The sequence below is a fragment of the Pseudonaja textilis genome, chromosome Z (genome assembly GCF_049901715.1).
Source record: "Pseudonaja textilis isolate UNSWEBS1 chromosome Z, rPseTex1.2, whole genome shotgun sequence".
Lineage (NCBI taxonomy): Eukaryota > Metazoa > Chordata > Lepidosauria > Squamata > Elapidae > Pseudonaja > Pseudonaja textilis.
Genome location: NC_142008.1, coordinates 62,943,947 through 62,969,074, shown reverse-complemented (window position 1 = coordinate 62,969,074; position 25,128 = coordinate 62,943,947). Strand labels below are relative to the sequence as shown.

At 39.4% G+C, this 25,128-nt stretch overlaps 1 protein-coding gene across 3 annotated transcripts in view; it reads left to right on the top strand.

The window, feature by feature from the left end:
• PDE1C (phosphodiesterase 1C) overlaps positions 1–25,128 on the top strand; it is a 335,246-nt gene that overhangs the window by 134,120 nt on the left and 175,998 nt on the right. For all 3 annotated transcript variants that reach the window (XM_087917919.1, XM_087917920.1, XM_087917921.1), the window contains exon 3: positions 15,324–15,495. In XM_087917919.1, coding sequence (XP_087774045.1) covers positions 15,324–15,495 — 172 coding nt within the window. The remainder of the gene's footprint in view (positions 1–15,323; positions 15,496–25,128) is intronic.

Sequence of the window (25,128 nt, the reverse complement as noted above, 5' to 3'; positions counted from 1 at the left end):
TTGGGTGTTGAGGTAGCGGTTAGTGTGTGTTTTCTTCTGGTTGTGTGCTAGTGTGCCATCTGTTTTTTTTGTAGATTAGTACATCTAGGAATGGTAGTTGTTTGTTTGTTTCTGTTTCCATGGTGAACTTGATTTTGGGGTGTGTGCTGTTTAGGTGTGTTAGGAAATTGTTTAGGTTTTCTTTTCCATGGGGCCAAATCACAAATGTGTCATCGATGTATCTTAACCATAGTTTGGGTTTGTGGGTGGCATTGGCCAGGGCTCTGGATTCGAATTCTTCCATGAACAGGTTTGCAATGACAGGTGACAGTGGTGATCCCATGGGGATCCTTCAATTTGTTTGTATCTTTGTCCTTTGTATATGAAATATGTGTTGGTTAAGCAGTGTTCTGTTAGTTCCATGAGGTGTTTAGCTGGTTGGTATTTATTTTTGATGATTTCAAGGGTCTCTTTTATCGGGACTTGAGTGAATAGTGAAACCACGTCGAAACTTACAAGCAGATCTTCTTGCTCCACATGTAGATCTTTGATCATTTCCAAGAAGTGGTATGAGTTTTGTACATGTGAAGCTGGTGTTTCAGCATGGGGCTGTAGCTGTTTTGCTAAGTATTTGGCTAGGTTTTGTAGTGGTGCTCCTCTGGAGCTGACTATGGGTCTGAGAGGTATGCCTTCTTTGTGTATTTTTGGGAGGCCATATAGTTTGGGGCATCTGGAAGATTTTTCTCTTGGGATGATTGTCTGTTGGATCTCTTTGCTCATGTGCTAGTTATAATTTTCCTAACACACCTAAACAACACACCTCAAGGGATCTTGTTTGTACAACCAATAGTTTCCCATAGAGACATAAAAGAAGGAAATCTTAAATCCTTAGGTGGTGCTCTATATCACTTTCTTCTTAGAATTCTTTATTTTAAATCACTTTTCCATAGTATTAATATGAAATTTTATCAGTTCAAAATAAGTCCAGCATTTTATCTAATTCCTGATTACTGTCCAATGCTATATATTGTTCCAAATTTAGTCTCTAATTGTATATAATCTTTTTATTTCCAGTTCTTTCTTTATCTTATATTTTCCTCTTGTTTCTGATTTGCTGCTACCACTCTTTCAAATGAGGGCTCCTTCTTTCAGCATTTTCGGGGTTTTCAAAAAGAGTATTTAAAGTCTTTTATCCAGTTACATGCCACTCACCACTTCCATTCTCCAGCACAAAATTTGTGTCCTGGCAGCTTCCAGTCTTCAGGGCAGCCATTAAGACTGCCACTGCTCCCTGTCTTCTAGAGGAGTTTACCAAGCCAGGGAGGGGAGATGCAGCTCCCCTCAGCCCAGCTGGCAGTCTCCCACTCCTTCCCCTATCCCTCTGAGGTGGGCCTGATGAATCCAGTCCTTTAAGGACCCCTCCAACAGGGTAAGCATGGATCAAAGCTGCGTACAATCGCAGTCTCTGGTCCATTGTCAACAAGAATGCCACCGGAAGCTCTTGTGGACAGTTGTTCCACACAGTTTAGGTCCCACAGAAATGGGCTTAGAAGAATGTTGGTTGATAAGGAGTTGAGATTTTAGAGTATTTCCTATTACATCATTTGCTCTCCTAGAAAACATTCTGAGAGATAGTTGTGGTCAGTAAAACATACTTTCTCTTCTTTGAAAGTATGTCTGATCCACATTCAACTAGAAGCAAAAGCTGGACATTTAAATGACTGCTACAAAGTAGAAGGAGAATGAGAAATGCCAGATCATCTGATTCTAGCTTTCCTGATATGGAAAATATGCTGTATTTCATTGTAGTTTGCAAAAAATATTTCTAACTTTTCAGCAGTAAGTTTGCCTCTGCTAATGCAGTTTTCACTAGGTTTTTTTGGAAACAGTTTTTAAACCAAAGGCTAAGATAAAGTTTGCTTAAAATAATGAATTTTATTATTTTGGCAATGTGTAAACAATTGCATGTGCTCAATGTAAACTCAGTAGATGGATGCAAATAGGTGCATTATTCTCACAAAGTCACATAGTGGCAGTGTTTCTGTAAGGAAACTCTTCACTCTTCAAAAAATAAGTATAAACCCTTGAAAACTTTGTATTTCAAAAGAAATCTTTTTATTGAAGGGAGGTAAAAGCAAGTCAAAATTCAAAACAGGATGAGGTCCCTCAGGGCATGCTACTAGGATAAAGGGAATTGTATATATAAAATTATATATATATATATATATATAATTCCTTTCCCTCCATCGTCTCGTCTCTGGTTTAATACTTTTTTCTTTTGCCAAATAAATTTACTAATTCTTTTGTTCAAGTCTTCGAAGAATTTTTTTCCTAGTTTGACTGGCACAGTTTGAAAGAGATACAACAATTTTGGTAGTACATTTGTTTTAATGGTGACTATCCTTCCCATCCAAGAAAGTTGTAAATTTACCCATCTATCTAGATCTTTCTGTATCTGGTCTATCAACTTGTCATAGTTATCAGCCTTTATTGTGGAGCATTTTGCTGTAAGCCAAATTCCTAAATATTTTACTTTTTTCATTGTCTGAATCCCTAATTCTTTTGTCAGTTCCTCATTTTGCTTTTTAGTACAATAGTTAGATGGAAAAATTGGAGGTTGAAAGATGGTATTATTAGGTATGTTTAAATAATAGGAAGACTGGTACTTCAATGGTATATTGTGACTTTGAACAAAAAAATAATGAAGGACTATGTCTTAATATAAACATGTGTGTTAATACTAGGGGTAGCAATGGTGGCCTGATTAGAAGCTAGAATAGAGATAGAAATAAGTAATAGGGGGAATATTAACATATAATTTTTATATATGTTCTATTAATGGATTCAGAACATTTCTGTCCCCAGCAACCTAAAACTAATAAGGATACCAGTGCATGCAAAATAGATGTTTATGCAGGTAAGATTATCAACCTTGATGCCAACCAAAACCAAGCATTTAATAATGAGTGTCATACCATGTGCACTAATCAAACTGGTTGCAAGAAAGTAGGGGCAGGGAGGCACAACACAGGTTATGTAGAAGTAAACACAATGTCAGACGTAAAGATCTCAAGTGCCTATATACAAATGCACAAAGTCTGGGGAACAAATAGGGTGAACTCGAACTACGAATACATGAAGCTAGATATGATATAGTTGGAATAACAGAAACTTGGTGGGATGAAACCCATGACTGGAACATACTGGTAGAAGGATACAAACTATTCAAAAAAAACCAGACCCCATGAAACCAAAGATGAAAACCTCCTAGAATGCATATGGATCAATATAAAAGAAAAAAAGAATGACATGGCCATAGGTGTATATTATAGGCCACCCTATCAAGCAGAATATATAGATGTCCTTTTTGCCAGCCAACTAACAAACATATGCAGGAAACACACAACAATAGTAATGGGAGACTTCAATTATCCTGATATCAATTGGAAAACAAATTCTGCACCAAGTGAGAAATCAAATAAGTTCCTAACCAAACTAGCTGACAACTTTGTTGTCCCAAAGATAGACTTAATTCTTACAAACAGAGAAGAAGTTAGAGGGAGTTGAAACTGCAGGGACCTTGGGTGAGAATGACCGTGTCATACTAGAATTCAACATAACACAAACACAAGCAACAGAACATAATGACACCAGAGTCTTGGATTTTAAAAGAGCTGATTTCAATAAACTCAGAGAGAACTTGGGAAAGATTCCATGGATGAAAATCCTAAAGGGGAAAACAACTCAAGAATCTTGGGAAACTCCAAAAAGTATGATCATAGAAGCCCAGACCAGCACAATACCACTGGGAAAGAAAAACAATAAATTCAAGAAGAAACCAGCATGGCTACACAAAGATCTCTCTGGCAAATTGAAAGACAAAAAAGACAAGTACAAAAAATGGAAAGAAGGACATACAACTAAGGCAGAATATTAGTAGATAGCCAGAATCTGCAAAGACCAAGTCAGGATAGCAAAGGCTCAGAACGAACAAAGACTTGTAACAAAAGTCAAAGATAATAAAAAGTTTCTTCCAACATATAAATAACAAGAAAAAAATCAAGGAAACAGTTGATCCACAAAAGAGAGAAGATGGCAAGGAAGTAACAGGCAACAGAGAGAAAGCAGAACTGCTTAACTCATTCTTTGCATCTGTCTTCATGCAAAAAGACACTATAGCTCAACTCACCAAAAACATAACTGTAAAAGACAGACCAGAAATAAAAGTTAAAATAAGCAAAAAAATAGTAAGAGAACACCTGTCTGATCTTGATGAAAACAAATCACTGGGGCCTAATGGACTACATCCCAGATTTTTAAAGGAGCTGGCAGAGGTAATCTCAGAACCACTGCACCATATCTTTCAAAAATCCTGGAGCACCGGGGAACTACCAGAGGACTGGAAAAGAGCTGATGTGCTTTCCATCTTCAAAAAAGGAAAAAAAACAGACCCAGGAAACTAGAGACCAATCAGCCTAGCATCAATACCCGGGAAGTTCCTGGAAAATAAAATAAAAAAACAGATCTGCCAACATCTAGAAACAAGTAAAGTAATAACTAGCAGTTAGCACGGGTTTGTTAAAAACAGATCATGCCAAACCAATCTTATTTCATTCTTACTAAATTAGTGACTAAATTAGTAGACCAGCAAAATACTGTGGATATAATATATTTAGATTTCAGCAAGGCATTTGACAAAGTAGACCACAACCTACTTCTTAGTAAACTAGAAAAAAGTGGAATAGATAGCACCACCACTAGATGGACTTGCAACTGGCTGGCAAACTGTACTCAGTGAGTAGTCCTTCTTGGGTCTAAGTCTACATGGAGAGAAGTAAGCAGTGGGGTGCCACAAGGTTCTGTCTTAGGCCCAGTACTCTTCAATATTTTCATTAACGACTTAGATGAGGGAACAGAAGGGGAACTTACCAAATTTGCAGATGATACTAAGCTGGCAAGAATAACTAACACCCAAGAAGATAGGCTCAAGATCCAGATGGATCTTGACAGACTAGAACACTGGGCCATATCTAACAAAATGAAATTCAATGTAGAGAAAAGTAAAGTCCTACACTTAGGCAAGAAAAACCAAAAGTACACATATAGACTGGGTGAAACCAGGCTCAATAGCAGTAACTGTGAGAGGGATCTTGGGAGTCTTAGTGGACAACCAGCTAAATATGAGCCAGCAGTGTGCAGCAGCAGCCAAAAAAGTTAATGCAATCCTGATACAATGATACAATCAAGATCAAAGGAAATACTAATACAATGATACAATCAAGATCAAGGGAAGTACTAATACTACTCTATAAAGCCTTAGTAAGACCATACCTAGAGTACTGCATCCAGTTTTGTTCACCACATTATAAAAAAGATGTTGAGACTCTAGAAAAAGTACAAAGAAGAGCAACCAGGATGATTAGGAAACTGGAGGCTAAAACATACAATGAACGGTTGCAGGAACTGGGCTTGGCTAGTCTAGTAAAGAGAAGGACCAGGGGAGACATGATAGCGGTCTTCCAATATTTGAGGGGCTGCCACAGAGAGGAAGGGGTCAATCTATTTTCTAAAGTGCCTGTAGGCCAGACAAGGAATAATGGATGGAAACTGAACAAGGAGAGATTTAACCTGGAAACAAGGAGAAACTTTCTGACAGTGAGAACAATCAACCAATGGAACAGCTTGCCCTCGGAAGTTGTGGGAGTGCCATCACTTGAGACTTTCAAGAAGAGATTGGACTGCCATTTGTCAGAAATGGTGTAGGGTCTCCTTCTTGGGAGATGACCTAGATGACCTACAAGGTCCCTTCCAACTCTGATTATCTGTTAAATCTGTTAAATATAACAGAATATAAGTAATAATTTGATGGAAAAGATCAGAGGTTGAAAGATGGTATTGCCATGTATGCTTATATCATTGGCATTAAAATGGAACATTGAAATATTGAATAACTACTCTTAAAAAACATGTATAGCAATACTAGGATTATGTAAATTTGATTAATGTAACAATTATTATGATTATCATTATTGATGTTTGTATTAAAATGAGTAATACCCAGGGGCCACCTGTTCATATATTAATATTGGTGTATACTTAAAAATAAAAATCTAAGAAAACTTGGGGGGGGAGAGAAATTGCATAGTCAGATAGATATTTAGGCTGGATTTGACATTGTTATCTACCTATTGAGACCTTCCCAAGCATGTGAGAATGGTGTTAAAGATATTATTACTATTAATACTACACTGGGACTGGCTCAATTAGTAAATAACAACACTAAACAGCTGCCTCGACCTCATCTTCTGCAATAGCTAAAACTCAATTTATGGCCTACAAATTCAGGAACCCTTTTCAAACAGTGACCACAGCATGATTGACTTTTGTCTAAACTTACACCCTCATAAAAAGGATCATAAAGATGGATCCCCAAAATATAACTTTAAAAAAGCCAATTATGAACTCACAACTGCCAACCTATCATCTTTTGGTTGGCACATACTACAGAAGACCATTATAACGTTTTCTTGCTTGAACTCAAAAGACTCATTAAACTATATTTTCCATTGGTAACCCCCAAAAACAATAAAAACAAATTACCCAAAACAATAAGGAAACTTCAATCTAAAAAAAAAAATCTCTATGGCGAAAAACTAGCTACACAGCTAACTTTAAAAACCAATACAACACCTTATGCCGACAGATAAAGGCAGAAAGCAAGAGTATCTTCTAGGCACAAAATCCACCTGCACATTTTATAACTTTGTAAACACCAAACTTAAAGACTCAAGAACCATCCCACCCCTAAAAGGACCAAATGATATAGTAATAGTATATTATTATAAGATAATATAGAAAAGGCACTACATTACCAAAACCATCCCTTATTGGCCCTGATGCTTATGTGCATACTTCTTAAAAAAGCTATCCACTGCCATAGCAAAATCCTTAAGCATAATATATGAAATATCATTCAGAACCAGCTCCTTACCGAATCTATGGTCCTTAGCAACTGTCATCCCTATCTTCAAAAAAGGCGACCCCAGCCTGGTTGAAAATTACAGACCAATCTCACTATGTTGCATCTCATGCAAAGTCATGGAATCAATCATCAACCAATGCATTACCCTCCACCTACTCTCAAACAATCTACTCTCCCAAAAACTATTTGGTTTCAGGAAAAAATTGTCCTGCAATCTGCAAGTCCTACACTACAAAAACATATGGACTACACTACTTGACCAGGGTAAATCAATAGATGCAATTTACATAGACTTCTGCAAAAATTTCGACTCAATGATACATGACAAACTACTGTTAAAACTAAACTCTTATGGCATTTCTGGATCCCTTCATAAGTGGATTACTGCATTCCTGTCAAATAGTCAACAAATAGTAAAAATAGGAAACACCCCATCAAACCCTGCACCAGTCAACAACGGTGTCCCCCAAGGCACCGTTCTAGGATCTACTCTCTTTATACTCTATATAAATGACCTTTGCGATCACCTTATAAGCAACTGCATCCTCCTCAGTGATGACATAAAACTATTCAACACCACATGTTACTGTCCTTCAAAGTGACCTTGATTATGTGTCTGATTGGTCAAACAATTAGCAACTCCAAATGCTCTGTCCCACACATTGGTTTAAAAAAAAGTACATCAAATACAATCTAGGTGGATATGACCTTGTTGACGACCTTCACTCTGTCAAGGACCTTGGAGTACTCATATCTAATGACCTAAGTGCAACAGCATTGCCAAAAAAGCTTCAAGAGTTGTAAATTAATCTTTAAAAGTTTCTCCTCTGGTAATACTGAATTACTAACTAGGGCATACATAACCTTTGCTGGACCAGTACCTGAATACAGCTCAGCTGTCTGGAATCCGCACTGTATATTGGGCATTAATGCAATTGAGCATATCCAGAAGTATTTCACAAGAGTACTACACCCCCCTGTTCGCAACAGAATAGCCTAAACTACCAGGCTTGAGATTTTGAATTTGGACAACCTAGAACTAAGCCGTTTCACTTAAGCATAGTTTATAAAATAATCTGCTTTAATGTACTACCAATCAATGACTTTTTCACCTTCAACTGCAACAATATAAGAGCACACAACAGATATAAACTTAATGTACACCACTCCAAACTTGATTGCAGAAAGTACGATTTCAGCAACAGAGTGGTCAATGCCTGAAACGCATTATCTGACTCTGCTGTCACATACCAAACCCACACTCCTTTTCCCTGAAACTAACCAATATTGACCTCACCCCTTTCCTAAGAAGTATGTAAAGGCCATGCATAAGCATCCAATCATGCTTACCATCCCTGTCCTATTGTCCCCAATTATTTGTACCCATTTCTGTGCCTCTCCCACTATCCCCAGACCTTTGTGGGCCTCCCCCACTGTCCCCAGAGTTTGTCAGGCCTCCCCAACCATCCCTGGACCTTGCTGGGCCTGCCCCACTGGCCCTGGAGCTTGTCTGGCCTCTCCCCACTGTCCCCAGACCTTGACAGGCCTTCCCCACCATCCCCAGACCTTGAAGGGCCTTCCCCACCATCCCCCACATCCCCAGGCTTGCCTAGTGTGATTGAGAGGGCGGGCAGATGTCCTGGGGCTGCACATGCTGGGCGCAATTTGCAGCAGCACCGGGACAGGGCTCCTGGAGCAGCAGTGCCATGGCCACTGGCTTTCTTCCTTTTGTCTCCTGGGAGAAGGAAGAAAGCACTGCATGTGTAGCCCTGGGACATCCACCTGCCCTCCTGCTCCCTGTAGCAGCAGTGCCGCTCACTTTCTTCCTTTTCCTGGGGGAACGCACTGCTTCCGGCCCGGCCTGGCAAGTGGGTGGGCAGCTGGCCCTTGGGGGGATCTCTGCTGTGCTGGGGATGAGAGGGGCAGCGGAGGTGCCCATGTGCAGCAGCCCCAGTACATCCACCCTCCCTGCCCTCCTGGAATACTGCCACCATGGGCGTTTGATTTCTTTTATCATCCAGGAGAAGCAAGCGGCGGTGCTCTGAAAGGGAGAGCTGCTTCCAGTAGCCCCGACTCTGCCTCTACCACTGCCCGCTGTCTCTGCCTGCCTCTGCCTGCAACCTCCACCTTCACCTGCCATCCGCTGTCACCACCAGTGCTTTACCCTCCCTGCCATCCCCAGCTGCTGCCTACCACCTCTGCCGCTGCCTGCTTCCTTTCATCACCTGTGGGAAGCGAGGGTAGCGGAAGTGCCCCAAAAGGGAGGGCCGGAACTCCTGGGGCTGCTTCCCATAGCTGCTCCACTGCCTCCACCTGCTGCCCCCGCTGCCACCCACAGTGCCTCGAAAGGGAAGAAAAGAAAGAGGAAGAAAGAGAAAGGAAGAGAAATAGGAAGTAAAGGAGACAGTGTGTGTGTGGTGTGTGTATTTGTGTGTGTGAGAGAAAGACAAGAAAAAGCAAGAAAGAAAGGAAGGAAGAGAAAGAAATAAAGAGAAAAGGAAAGAAAGAGAAAGAAAGAAAGAAAGAAAAAGAAATAGGAAGAAAGAAAGAACAAAGAAAGAGCAAGAAAGAAAGAGGAAGGGAGAGAGAAAGAAAGAGAGAAAGAAAAAAAGAAAAAACGAAATAGAAAGAAAGAAAAAGAAATAGGAAGGAAGGGGGAAAGAGAGAGAGAAAACTCTGTGCTATTATTTTTAATTGTTCCATTATTTATCATATATTAATATTTTACGCTGTTCCTACACCTAGAATGATTTACTGCCTTTCTTTTGCTCACGTATTTTTCAGGGTTGTCTATAGCCCAGAGCATAAATACACATGTGTTTAACAGAGTTGAAAGGGACTATGGAGGTCTTGTAGTCCAGCAGTTGCCAACCGGTGGGCCACGGCCCACTGGTGGGCCGTGAGAAAATTTTGGTGGGCCGCAGAGAAATCTCACCCCCAAAAGCACCCCCCAAAAGCAATTAATCCAGGCTGTGCAGAAACACAAGGCTGCGCCGCCCATATGGTCTGCAGGAACCCTCCCCACCTACTCACTCCTTACCTGGTAAACTTGCCTGCTAAATTGCTATTTTTCCTTTTTCCGGCCATCATCTGTTCTGTTGTGCTGGGAGATTTAGATTAGCTAGGAAGCAGGAAATGGTTGGATTTCTTGCTTTCTAGCTAGTCTTTAGTTCTTCGGCTCAGGACAGTCAAATTTCCCTTAGGACTGAAGGTTTGCTTCCAAGCAAATTCAGTGCAGATTCACAGCAAGCAAATTTGAGAGACTGAGCTAGCCGATATCAGATAGATAAATCACTGAATGATTCTGTGAGCAACTCAATCTGCCTGCTTTGCCTGATTTTGGGTAAAAGTTGCTCTTTTTTTAAATAAAAAAAATCAATATTTACATGCATGGTGTGTTGTGAGTTAATTTTGTGAGTTTGCTTGCAAGCAAATTTTATGTGACAGACTGAGCTAGCCAATGTCAGATAGATAGATCTCTGAATGAATCTGTGATTCTGTGAGCAACTCAATCTGCCTGCTTTGCCTGATTTTGGGTAAAAGTTGCTCTTTTTTATAAAAAATTCAATATTTATATACATATTTATAATATTTACATACAAGCCATGCCCAGCCAGTCACATGACCACCAAGCCACACCCACAAATTAGGCCATGCCCACAGAACCGGTTAGTGGTCCCTGGGATCTAAAATTATGAGTTTGGTGGTCCCTGAGGTCTAAAAGGTTGGCGACCCCTTTTCTTGTCCAACCCCCTGCTCAGGCAGGAAAATTGAGGATGCCACACTGAGTAGAGGTCCTAGGAAAGGTGTTAGAATAACAGAATAATACTTAGAAGGGACCTTGGGGGAACCCTATACCATTTCAGAGAAATGGCTGTCCAGTCTTTTCTTAAAAACTTTCAGTGTTGGAGCACCCAGAACTTCTGGTGGCAAGCAATTCCACTGGTTAATAGTTCTCATTGTCAGGAAGTTTTTCCTTAGTTTTAGGTTGCTTCTCTCTTTGTTCAGTTTCCATCCATTGCTTCTTATTTGTGTTCTAATTTGCCTTTGGAAAATACATTGCCCCCCCTTCTTCCTGGCAGCCCCTTAAAAGCCTATTGCCTATCACACTTTTGGGCAATGCATGTGAGCCATTTCTTCCTTTCAGTGGTCCATGAAAGTACATCTGTAGTATGTAGATAATAAAGTCAAAAAAAGGTGAACAACATTTTTATTGAGCTATTGGCTGGGAGGGGAGGGGCAAGGCAAGACACCCTTGATGTGAGTGACATTGAATTGGCCACACCCACCAAGTCACATGACCACCAAGCATGTCCACCAGTCACATGACCATCAAGCACGCCCACCCAGTCACATGACCACCAAGCCATACCCACCAAATAAGCCATGCCCACAGAACTGGTAGTAAAATTTTTTGAATCCCACCATTGACACAATTGCTTATAAGATGATCGCAAAGGTCATTTATATAGAGTATAAACAGTGTGGGTCACACATCATATCAATGAACATAATACAATATACCAAATAATACTTTTTAATTTTTATTCTCTGATATAAAACCTCATTCAGAGAGTCATCTCTCTATCCAGTCTCATTTCAAAACGTTGTGGGCTTCTTTTGAATTTCTGAAGTATCAAGGCAGGAATCCACTGTTCATTGTATTCTATTCTGTGTGTGGGCTGTATACAGATACCCTCTCTGAGCCATCACCCCAACTCAGGGGAGCATGTGAGCCATCACCCCAACTCAGCTCCACCATGCATGTGTGCGTACCTCCCACTGGCCAGCTAGTCTTTGGATCTCTACCGTGCATGTGTAGGGGGCATGCGTGGGGGTTGGGAGGGCACACATATTGCATTTTGGAGATGCACTCGCATGCATGCACTTTGGGCACTTGGTGCTGAAAAGGTTAGCCATCACTGCCCTAGGTGATAAACCAGGTTTAATAGCAGTAACTGTGCGAGGGATCTTGAAGTCTTAGTGGACAACCCATTAAAGTCAGCAGTGTGCCTCAGCTTCCAAAAAAGCCAATGCAATCCTAAATAGCATTAAAAGTGGGATTCAATCAAAATCAAGTGAGGTACTAATACCACTCTATAAAGCCTTAGTAAGACCACACCTGGAATACTGCATCCAGTTTTGGTCACCACACTATAAAAAAATATGTTGGGACTCTAGAAAGAGTGCAGAGAAGAGCAACAAAGATGATTATGGGACTGGAGGCTAAAACATATGAAGAACAGTTACAGGAATAGTGCATGGCTAGTTTAGTGAAGAGAAGGAACAGTGTTCCAAAACTTGAGGGGTTGTCAGAGGAGAGGGTCCTCTGACAGAGGACAGAGAGTAGAGGGTCAATCTATTTTCCATGGCCAGACAAGGAATAATGGATGGAAACTAATCAAGAAGAGAGTTAACTTAGAAATAAGAAGAAATTTTCTGACAGTGAGAACAGTCAACCAATGGAACAGATTGCATTCAGAAGTTGTGGGAGCTTCATCACTGGAAGCTTTTAAGAACAGACTGGACTGTCAGAAATGTTGTAGGAGGGTTGGATGGGGGAGTTGGACGAGATGACCTACAAGATGCCCAGTATTTCCTAGTCGAACCACAGATAACTACAATGATCTTTTAAATATTAATTTTACAGGAGACAATGTTGAAAAAATACTATGCAATCTAAAACCATCTCTATCTATTGGACCGGACGGAATATGTGCCTACTTCTTAAAAAAGCTATCCGCTGCCATAGCCAAACCTCTAAGCATAATCTTTGAAAAATCTTTCAGGACCAACTCGTTGCCAAACCTATGGTCATTAGCCACAGTCATCCCTATTTTCAAAAAGGGAGACCCCAGCCAAGTTGAAAATTACAGACCAATCTCCTTATGCTGCATCAATCAATTATTAACCAATCCATTATCCACCACTTAGAGACAAACAACCTGCTCTCTAATAAACAATTTGGTGTCAGAAAAAAACTATCCTGTAATCTGCAACTCTTACACTGCAAAAACATATGGACTACACAACTCGATCAGGGCAAAGCAATAGAAACAATCTACATAGACTTCTATAAAGCCTTTGATTCAGTGGTACACGACAAACTACTCCTAAAACTAAAATCTTGTGGTATCTCTGGACATCTGCCTAACTGGATAGAAGCATTCCTGTCAAACAGACAACAAATGGTCAAAATTGGGAGCATCCTATCAAATTCTGTGCTGTCAACAGTGGTGTCCTCTAAGGCAGTGTTCTAGGACCAACTCTCTTCATACTCTACATAAATGACCTCTGTGATCATATTAAGAGCAACTGCGTTCATTTCGCTGATGATGTAAAGCTATTCAACACCATAGAAAATACTGCTATCCTTCAAAAAAGCCTTGACTATGTATCAGAATGGTCAAACAAATGGCAAATTCAAATCTCAACAAATAAATGCTCTGTCTTACATATTGGCAAAAAAGTCAGAAAATAAAACACAAGCTGAATAGTCAAGACCTTGTTGATGATCCAAACTCTGTCAAGGACCTTGGAGTTCTCTTCTCTAATGATCTAAGTGCTAGAGCCCACTGTAACTACATAGCCAAAAAGGCATTAAGAGTTGTTAACCTAATCCTATGTAGCTTTTTCTCTGGTAATATCACACTACTAACTAGAGCATACAAAACATTTGCTAGACCAATACTTGAATATAGCTCACCAGTCTGGAACCCACATTACATATCTGATTAATACTGATATTAATACAGTAGAGGAAGTCCAGAAATATTTTACAAGAGTTCTCCACTCCTCTACTCATTGCAGAATATCATTTGCCACCAGACTTGAAATTCTAGACCTAGAAAACTAGAACTACGCTGCCTTCGGTCCGATCTAAGTATAGGATATAAAATTACACATTGCAATGTCCTACCTGTCAATGAATACTTCAGCTTCAACCATAACAACACAAGAGCAAACAATAGGTACAAACTCAAGGTTAATCGCACCAAACTTGATTGCAGGAAATACGACTTCATCAACAGAGTCATCAATGTCTGCAATACTCTACCTGACTCTGTGGTTTCTTCCCCAAGCCCCAAAAACTTTAACCTTAGACTGTCTACTATTGTCTACATTACCCTTTCCTAAGAGATTTGTAGGGGGTGTGCATAAGCGCACCAAAGTGCCTACCGTCCCTGTCCTATTGTTTCTTCTATTTTCTCATATGTATCCATGTATTCATAACTATGTTTATACTTATACCTATTATCTTGTAAGCAATTGACAAATCAAATAAATAAATAAATAAAAGATCCCTTTCAACTCTGTTATTTAGAAGGTGAATTTGGATGGTAGTGAAAAATCTCAGCTGCCATATGTTTATTTCTGATTCATGCCCATTGCAAGACCCCTTGGTGTTTCCTCAAGCGAAAATGACTGACTTGTATTTGTAACAGTGAAAAGTCATTTTTCTCATTTAAAAAGTGGAATGATCTCAGACTTTGAACATATTATTCCTGAAAGAGTAGGCAGTTACATTTCCCATATTTAAAGCACAATTAAAATGTCTAAATTATAGTTTTCTTGAAAGAAACATTTGCTAGTGAATCTGTCAAAGGGGACTGTCATTTTAAAAGTGTACTTTGTCATGTTTTTCCTGGCTATAATTTGATTGATTTAAATGCACGTCTTCATATGTTTGCATAAAAATATATTAAAAAATATGTATCCTTAGTTTAAAGAGCTTGTAACGCTGTGAAAGATTTTCGCTCAACCTATTGTATAAGGAAATATATTTAAAAATGTTATTTTAAAGCCTCAATCCTTCCAAAATAGAAAAGAGCCAAAATTATGGTTTCTCTTTCTGATGTCATAATGCCCTCAGCCATATTCTGGATGGATATGAAACCAATTCCCCATTTTTGTTTCCTTTTTAAAGAAATGTTTGACTTCCAATCACAATGAAGTTGTGCACCCCTGATAAATTCCTGCTGTCATCTATGATCAATATAGACAGAAGCTAGTGTGAGTTGAAGGACAGCACTATCTAGAGGTCCACAAGACGGAATTATAGACTTTGATGAAGTTCTCTCTTTTAACCTCATAATGAAACTGAAAGCAGATAGAATGGTTGTTAGAGACATTAGCTGTATTTGCACAGCATTCCATAATTAGTTTTAATTAGGGTTTTTTTGTAGCTTCACAAGTTGTAGAAATGGAAGCTTTACTGCAGTGCATGAATTCCAAAAACGGGTTAATATATTCACCTGGTTAAGTCTGCTGATCAATCCAGCTAATTATACCAGCTGTCTTTGGCTCCAGAAATGATGTTGTATTATTAACATTTGTTTTGTTTTCTCTTTTATCTATCCAGGATCAAAATCTCAGAATTACCTGTGGAATACCATTATTGGTGGGCTTACAGGAAACATCAAGGAGAAACAGAAACCAATGATCGTCCATGATCCAAGGCCTCCTGAGGAAATATTAGCAGATGAGCTGCCCCCAGTGGAAAGTCCAGAAGCATTAGTGAAAACTTCATTCAGGTTTGGTGGATAATACAGATGTACTTATCTTATCATGGAATTGCGTAACTTTCTGGGATAGCCAGAGTAGTAGAGGTTGTTGTCTACAATCTTTCAGAAAGTGTTATGTAGGTAACAGAGTAACTTTATTCAAAACCATTATGAAGACATTAAATTTAACAGCTTTGTTGAACGAAATAATAAGCAATCAAGTAAGAATATTCAGAAAGAAATGAGAGTATTCTGAACTCTGATGATCTCAATGCAATTTTAAAAGCATATTGTCAAATTTGTTATGTTTTTCCTGGCCTTTTCTTTTTTTATCACTAGCTGATTTCTGGCTCAGAAATATCTAATACTAGCAGGGTACCCTTGCTTCGCTATGAAACTATGTGATTTGGCAAGTTTTGGGGGAGGAAAATAAGGGGAGACAATTGTGCTTCTGCCTACCAGCATCCATCGGTATTCATCTGGCTAGCATCCTGTCAGTGTGTGAGACAGTTCAGGGCTGTTTGGAAACTGAAACAGTATTTGCTGTGTGAGCAAGAAGGAGACAGCAAGGAGCCTGAAGTTCAGACAAATCTGTTCCTTCTACTGTAACACCAGTTAAAGGGAAAAGAGGCAAAAAACACAGAAAAAGATTTACAGATGTGATTAGGAAAACACAAGTAAGGGAAGCTGCACACAAGTATCGTCAAACTCATCCACAAGTCAGTAGACAGGCTGTAAAAAAGTATAATTGAATAATCCCTACGTTAATCAGTCACAAATGAGATCAATGCCTTGGACTAATACGTATTTCTCTGGTTTCCAATATGTACCTCAGATTCATTATTCCAGGGAAAAGGTTGTTGATCCCAGACCTCGGTTACTTTGTGCCTTCTGCCGTGCTCTAAAGTGGCAGAATGAGAGCCCTGGGATGTGCTGCAGTGGCTCCCTCCCCTTCAGCCTACCCTGAACCCTTACACACCAACATCCAATGGCAAAGCACTTTCTTTCTGTTATCTGGAAGTACAACAGATAATTCCACATGACATTTTTTGGTACCAGAGAGGTGAAGGAGGGAAATTTTATGCTAACGTTCAATGTCAAAGGCAGGTCTACCACAGGATAGGGAGTATGATGGTGGGGCCTTATCAGCAGCCTTCATTTCTCCAGATATACTTTGTTGGTGATGATGACAATGAGAAGGACATCCATTGTGGAATCTATATATCTAAAAGCCTAACTCATGCATCATCATGAAATCTTCAGAACTGTAAAGACTACAAAGTTGAAATTTGGCACGTATGTTCCTCTTGGCTTCTAGGTGCTCACTAACAAAGGATTTTTTGAAATGACCATCAGACCATTACTATTTCCTATATTATTATTAACACACTCTGATGCTAAGGAGTTCTACTACCCCTCCCCACCTGAAAAGAAATACCTTCCAATTGCAGTTGAGCTAAGCCATACCAGGCTGCTTGCTGTCTCCTTCTTGCTCACACAGCAAATACTGTTTCAGTTTCCAAACAGCCTCGAACTCTCTCACACACTGACAGGATGCTAGTCAGGTGAATACCAATGGATGTTGATAGGCAGAGGCACAATTCCCCCCCACTCTTATTTTCCTGCTTAAAAACTTGCCCATCACATAGTTTTTTAGCGAAGCACAGGTACCCTGCTAGTTTGAGATAGATTAACTGCACATGCATCCAAAGACCTGGAAGAACAACTGGATACGTAGCCAACACCTGGATCTAGTGAGAACATTAGGCTATCATTCAGATTGCAGAGATCCAGCTGAATGGTAGTCAAGAGAGGGAAGGTAGTTAAGACTAATAAGGTGGAACCACTGGACCATATAGCAGACCAGATGCAAGAATGTTGGTATTCTACAGCCACATGGAAATCATGATGGAGAGGCAAGGAAAAAACAACATCCAAGTACCATCAAATGATAAGACAGGTTCTGATGAGCCAATTCAATGGGAAGAACATGATCCACACCATCAATACATATGGCCTACCAGTCATCAGATACCCTGATGATTTAGTGAGTTGGCCAAAGGAAAACATGGAGGCTGCCAGTGTGAAGACCCAGAACCTTCTCACAATGTTTCCACCCCAGGAAAAGTGGTGGCAGGAGCACTCAGGGCTGCAATTTCTAAACTGGGACATTGGCTCCAACAGATCCAATGAATGATGTAAGAGCTCTCTGTCCAGAAGAATGCAGTGTTAGGAACAGCTATGACACTGTGCAGAATTATCAAATTCCCAGAGCCCTGGTAGAACACTTGAGATTAAGAAAAATATAATTTTCCCATGCAACTTACTAACTGTATTTTTCCACTGCTTCTTCTGAAATGTTACCAATTTCTACAAACCTGGTGTTATTTGGAAGTTTCTCATCCAAATAATAACTAGGCCTGTTGAACAAAAAACTTCAGGGAAGAACTTTTGGGAATTTGAAGAAAGGATGTTCTTCCCAGTTAAAGAGAGAAGGACCAGTTTCATCTCCTTGTATTTTGCATATTCTTAGTCAATTGACTAAGACTAATCAACTTTCTCTGACATTTGATCTTTCCAAACGATTCTCCCTAGCTTTGGACTAGAATGAGGTCAAATCAGGATGCTGGGTAAGAGAGGCGTTTTGGTTATTATAGGCTGTAATGAACTATCTTGGATTATAATGAGATAGATAGCCATTCAAGTTCTTTTAATGAATAAATAAGGAAAGAAGGTTACCTGAACAGAGAAGAACCCATTTCTAAGTAAATATGCAAAAGATGTGAAGTGAAACTTAGAGTGGTGGGGAAAAAAAGAAACATAACAAAGCAATTAATAAATGTTGGGAATTTATTCTGATAATGACCTGTTTAGATGAAGATTCTTCTGTTAGGTGTTACCTCAATTATTAAATAGGAAAAATTCAACACATTTTCTGGAAGCAAAATCTGTACTGGATGCAAAATAGATATGCCTTCAGTTTGAGAAACAGGTGTTGTATCTTCAGTTTTCTATTGCATATGTGAACTGAAAATGAGACAAGAAAAGAAATAGAACATAAAATCATGAGCATTATTGGTATGATAGACATTGCCCAGTTTTGGAATTGCAAAATGACCCATTGGATGTATCAATATACAAAGCTGCAGAATTATCTGATAGATCAAATAATTACAATATTTTAAATTGATATTTTAGTATCTTTAAAAACATTTACATATGATTTGTGAAAAATTCTTTTTAAGAGGATGTACAGGGCGCTTCAGTAAAGTATTTTGGATTATCCCTCTTTCTACTCAGAGTTCTTAAACCATACAATAATCCAATTAGTATTTAGTATTTGAATGTCAGTATAACTTCTCAGATTATAGCACATTGATTGGGGATTAGAAAGAGTAAGAATTTACAATTGTTTTACTGGACTATGTGGTCAGGAAAATGCTCATAGTTGTATTTTTTGGTATGTATAAAGCCTGAAATAGAGTATGGATTCAGGACAGTTTTTCATTTATCTGAAGTAAAGCTGATGAATTTCATCCTTTTTGTTCTGACTCAAAACTCTCTATGAAATCCCATTTCTAGTTTATTCTTTTTAAAGATGTGACATTTTGCTTATAATGACCCTCCAAAAACAATTCTTCTGTGGAAGACCTTGGAGAGGAGGGAAAGAAATAATCCATTGATTATTGGAATCAGTGACTGATAGGTCTTCCTTCAAACCAGAGTGCCTCTTGGGATCATTACCATCAGACAACTGCTTATTGTCTTATTACATATCTTGGGGAAGATAAAATGGGTGTGGAGGGAAATAATCTTAATTTTAATGCTTGCTCCAACTCAGTATATTGCCTAATCTTCCATTTCATAGTTATGATGCTTTGTGATATGTAAATTAGGTGACTGTATTAATACTGTAAGGGGACACTACAAAAATCTTTAGAATATTGAAAGGGATGTCCACTGTCACCTCTGCTCCTTATTCTGACATTAGAGACATTATTAATTAAAATTAGAACAAACCCAGAAATAAAAGGAACCAGTACAAAAAGGAAGAGTACAAAGTACAGACATTCGCGGATGATCAGGTATTTTTTATTGAGGAGCCACTGTGGTCCGGACCAACTTTGATACTAAAATAGAGAAATATGGAGAAGTTTCAGGTCTTAAAATTAATAGAGTTAAAACTAAAATACTAGTGAAAAAATGTAACATTAAAACAGAAAAAAGAATTAGAGAAAGTAATCGGATTACAAATTATAAAAAAATATTATTTAGGAATTTGGTTAATGGCGAGATGCTCCTCAATAAAAAAAGACAATTATCTGAAATTATTCCATCAAGTTAAAAAAGATTTGGAAATGTGGGGGACTCTACAATTATCTTTATTAGGACAAATAGCAACTATCAAAATTAATATTTTACCTAAACTACTCTACCTATTCCAAACAATTCCTTTCAAATTAAGTAAGAAATTTTTTATAGATCTAAATAGAATAACCACAAAATTTATTTGATCAGGTAAGAAGGCATGGATAAAATTAATAGATTTACAGGATAGCAGAAGCAGAGGTGGCTTTGAACTCCCGGACTGGGAACTCTATTATAAGGTGGCGACATTAGTATGGTTTTGAGATTGGATTAATTTAAGAAATAGAAGAATGCTAACACTTGAAGGGCATAATCTACAAAAGGGGTGGGATGATTTCTTGTGGGATAGCGAAAATAAGTGAAAGCTATATTTCTATAGGCATAAAATAAGGGATGCTTTGATACAAACATGGGGAGAGATAAAAAAAGCACTATATGAAAATCCCAGGTTGGCTATCCACCATGGAAGCAATGATCCACCCCAATACAATGGGTGTAGGAAAAATGGCCAAATACAAGGAAATCTTAGATAACCAAGGGAAATTTAAAAAATGGACAGGAATTGAAGGATCAGGGAATTCTTATAGATTGGTGACCATACTTGCAACTACAATCAAGATACAAAAAGGGTATTGAGGATTATGGAATTGACATTGAGCCACAGAAAACTAGACAAACTTTTATTGGCCCAGAAGAGAAATTGTTATAAAAATATATATAATTACCCATTAGAATTTGACCAAGCAGAGGAGATAGTAAAAGGATCTATGAAAGCATGGGCCAAAAATTTCAGGTACAGCATTGAGTTAGAGGAGTGGGAAAAAATTTGGAATATAAATTACAAAATAACAAAGTTGGCGGCCTATAAAGAAAACCAATACAAAATGTTTTATCGCTGGCATTTGGCACCCACAAGGCTGGCTAAGATATATCCAAACTCAAATCCAAACTGTTGGAAATGTAGACAAAAACAGGGTAGCTTCTATCATACATGGTAGTTATGCCCTGAATCGAGAAAATATTGGAAGAAAATACAAAAGTGGTTACAGGAACAGGAAGTCAAATAAAATTTTCTCCAGAATTATTTCTCCTAGGGATAACTAAGAGGAAATATAATAAAAGGACAAAATATATGGTGTTACATATAATAACAGCAGCAAGGATTGCATATGTGCAGTGTTGGAAGAAAGATTGCATACCATCCAAAATGAGTGCATGGAAATGGATAAATTGACTATAGAATTAAAAGGAAAAGGAGATTCTGAATACTATGCAATATGGGAAAAATGGTAGGATTGAATAGATAATAGAAATAGGAAAAGGAAATGTACATAATAGATGTAGAAGGTATAGAAATAGAATGTATAGATTGTGTTGGACATGAAATGTAGTTGTATAAAAAATGTCACAATATTGTTTAATATGTGATTGAGATATATAAAAAAGGAAAGAGCCAACAAAAATATATCTAAAATAATAATAATACTGTAACTGCTTTATTTTATGGAAAAGAAAGACTAAGTGCATTGCATTCAGGGAGGAATATCATACAAGTAGTTCTCATTTAGCAATCACAATTGGGATTTGAGGTTAAAAGACCTGTCTCTGTGACTCTGTGGCTCTAGCCCAAAGACCTTCTAACCTCCAGCCACTCACCGTGCATGAACATCAAGTGAGAGTTGTGCTGAAGGCTGTAAATCCCAACAAAGTTGCAGATCGAGACGGGGTGTTGGGGAAAGTAGTAAAAACCTGTGCTGATCAATTAACAGGGGTCCTGACAAGGATTTTTAACATCTCCCTGCAACTGGCTAGAGTCCCATCATGCTTGAAAGCAGCCACAATTATTTCAGCTCCAAAGAAAGCAGCCATAAACAGCCCGAATGACTATAGATACATTACCCTGACATCTATAGTGATGAAGTGCTTTGAGAGATTGGTCCTACAACACTTCAGGTCCTGTCTGTCATCAAATTTTGATCAATACCAGTTTGCTTATAGAAGCTGTAGTGTATTCAAATAGAGACTTTTAAGACTACATTCCTATTGGTTAGTTAATGCAACATAACGATTGGTTAATAATGACAGTTTCGGATTGGCCGCCTAAGCGGCGGGAAGTTTAAATAAATGCCATTGGTTGCGAGCCGTGAGCAGCCGCTATAAAAAGGGCTGCTGCGGCTCGACTTTAGTTGAAGTTACTGGTTACTAATAAAGAGCTGAATTCAACTCCGGTCTTCGAGTGTCTTTTGTCCTGGCGATAGAACACTGGCGACGAGGGTGGGATTGAAGAGACAAAGACCGTAAGCACGTGGCAACGATAGCCGAAGGACCAATGAGATGGCCGGCAACAATTTGCCACCCACACCGTTCAACCCAGCTGAAGAAGACTGGGAGTCATACATTGACAGATTCCTGAAGTTTTTAGAAAGCAATGAACTGCAACGAATCACTGACCAGAGAAAGAGAGCTGTATTCCTAACGCATTGCAGCCCAATTATCTTCAAAATGGCCAAGGCATTAGCAAGACCAAACGATGTTAAACAAATGGCCTGGGCAGACCTAAATCGGATGTTGAGAAACCATTACGCACTGGCTGTATCCAATCTCATTAGAAGGCACGAGTTCTACAAGCACGACCAGCTAGAAGGTGAGAGTATTGGAGACTTTGTAGCAGCCTTAAGAGACATTAGAGGGGCATGCGAGTTCTTCAACATGGATGAAGCCATGAGGGATCGCATGGTCCTTGGACTAAGAGACACAACCCTACAGAGCAAACTGCTAAACCGACCCAACATCACCACGAACGAAGCCATTGCTGAAGCAACTGCCATGGAAACCGCAAAGAAAACTGCAGCAAAAATGAAACAGATGAATACAACGAACAGTCTGTGCATGAATAAAGAAAAGAAAACAGAGGGAGCCAAAAAGCATGCTGCCACAAACTCTCACCGTGAGGACATTGAATCATCAACCGATTCAGAAGATGAAGATGAGGAGGTAAACAGGCTCTACTCAGAGAGGAACCGGAGAGAGAGAGACGAAGTAGAAAACCCGAGTTCCAGTGTGTGGGTTGCGGCAGAAACCACCCAAGGTCTGAGTGTCGATTCTTGGATGCCACATGCCGGCATTGTGAGAAACGGGGGCACATTGCAAGGGTCTGCCAAAACAAAAAGAGCTATAGTCCAAAGGGACAAAGCAGTACCCGCCCCAGAAACAAAGAAAGGTCAACCGGAAGCTGCTGGAGCCGAGACGGAAAAAATCAACAGCTCAATGAAAAGGAAGAAACACATCAAACAATCACTATTGGGACAGCCAGAACAACAAACACTAAGAAGGTTCGAATCAACGTCCTGATAGAAAGCGAGCCATGTGAAATGGAAATAGACTCCGGTTCGTATTTATCAATGGTATCATGGAACACAATAAAAAGTTTGATACCAGACATAAAATATAGAGAACTTGAAGAGCAAAGCCTGATCATCAAGGACTACCAGGGTAACAAGATACCAGTAGTGGGACTAGGACATTTCAAAGTGAAATTTAAAAGACACACCGAGATTCTTCTATTAACCATCATTGACAGAGATCGCCCCAGCCTGCTTGGGTTAGAATGGTTTGAAACACTTGGAATTGAAGTGACAGGGATCAACAGCGTCACCATGACAGATTGGGAAAAAGACCTGATGGAAGAATTCCATGACGTATTCGACAGGACTTTAGGCAAGTACCATGGGACCCTTATATCATTTAGCTTAAACCCGAACATAGCTCCCATCAGGCTTAAAGCCAGTCAGGTACCATTTGCATTAAGACCAAAAATTGACAAGCAACTAAACAAGGTAATCGCTCAGGGGGTGCTAGAGCCAACTGACCATGCCAGATGGGAAACCCCAATTGTGACTCCTATTAAAAACTGATGGGTCCATGTGCATCTGTGGTGACTATAAGGCCACCCTGAACCATGCATTGCAACAGAGTGCATATCCCGTTCCGGTAGTCCAACACCTGTTGCATTCATTAGGGAGAGGAAAGATTTTTGCGAAGCTCGACCTCGCGCAGGCATATCAACAATTACCCGTTGATCCTAAGACAGCAGAGGTGCAAACCATTATAATGCATAGAGGAGCTTTTAAATGTAATAGATTACAATTCGGTGTAAGCGTGGTCCCTGATGTTTTCCAGAGCCTAATGGAACACCTCCTACAAGGACTAAAAGGAGTGGTACCCTACTTCGATGATGTACTAATATCAGCCAAAAACAAAAAACAACTAAAAGACCATTTAAGGGCAGTTTTGGCAAAATTTAGAGAAGCAGGACTCAAAGTTAAAAAAGAAAAATGCCAACTTGCCACAAACCAGGTCGAGTTCCTGGGATACCTTATTGATGAAGCAGGAATCCAACCCACGAAAAAGAAATACGAGCAATAAAGGAAGCTCCTAGACCCAAAAACAAAATGGACTTACAAGCATTTTTGGGACTCATTAATTTTTATCATGTCTTTCTGCCACAGAAGGCAACAGTAGCGAAACCACTGCATAGACTCCTCGATAAAAAAGCCAACTGGAAATGGGGCCACCAAGAGGAAAACGCATTCCAAAAAATTAAAGACTTAATCACATCAAAATCTGTATTGATCCAATACAGTGACACACTACCTCTAACTGTCACCTGCGATGCTTCACCTTTCGGCATAGGCGCAATACTCAGCCACACACTACAAAGATGGCAGAGAAGCACCGATCGCCTTTTATTCCAAGACGCTGTCCAAGAAAGAAACTATAGCCAATTGGACAGGGAAGCCTTGGCAGCCATCTCGGGGGTAAAACGTTTCCACGAATACCTATATGGTAGGACATTTTCTTTGATTACCGACCACAAACTGCTATTGGGAATCCTAGCCGGAGACAGGGCCACCCCCAATATCCTGTCCCTAAGAATGACTAGATGGTTAGAATTTCTGGCAGCATATAATTACAAACTCATTTATTGCCCAGGGAAAGCCATATCCCATGCCGATGCATTAAGCCGCTCACCACTACCAGGTCACGATGATGATCCAGCTCCCACCACACAGACCCTACAAATTGAAACGATCCCAAATTGGCCCATCACCGCATTGGACATCGCAAGGGAAATGGCTAAAGATGCACTGATGGCCCGAATATTGAACTGGGTGGGATGGGGTTAAAACCGAGACTTTTAAACCTTTTAATAACCAGCAAACTGAATTATCAATGGAAAAAGGGTGCATTTTGTGGGGAGACTGGGTGGTTGTCCCTCAAAAATTACAAGAAGAC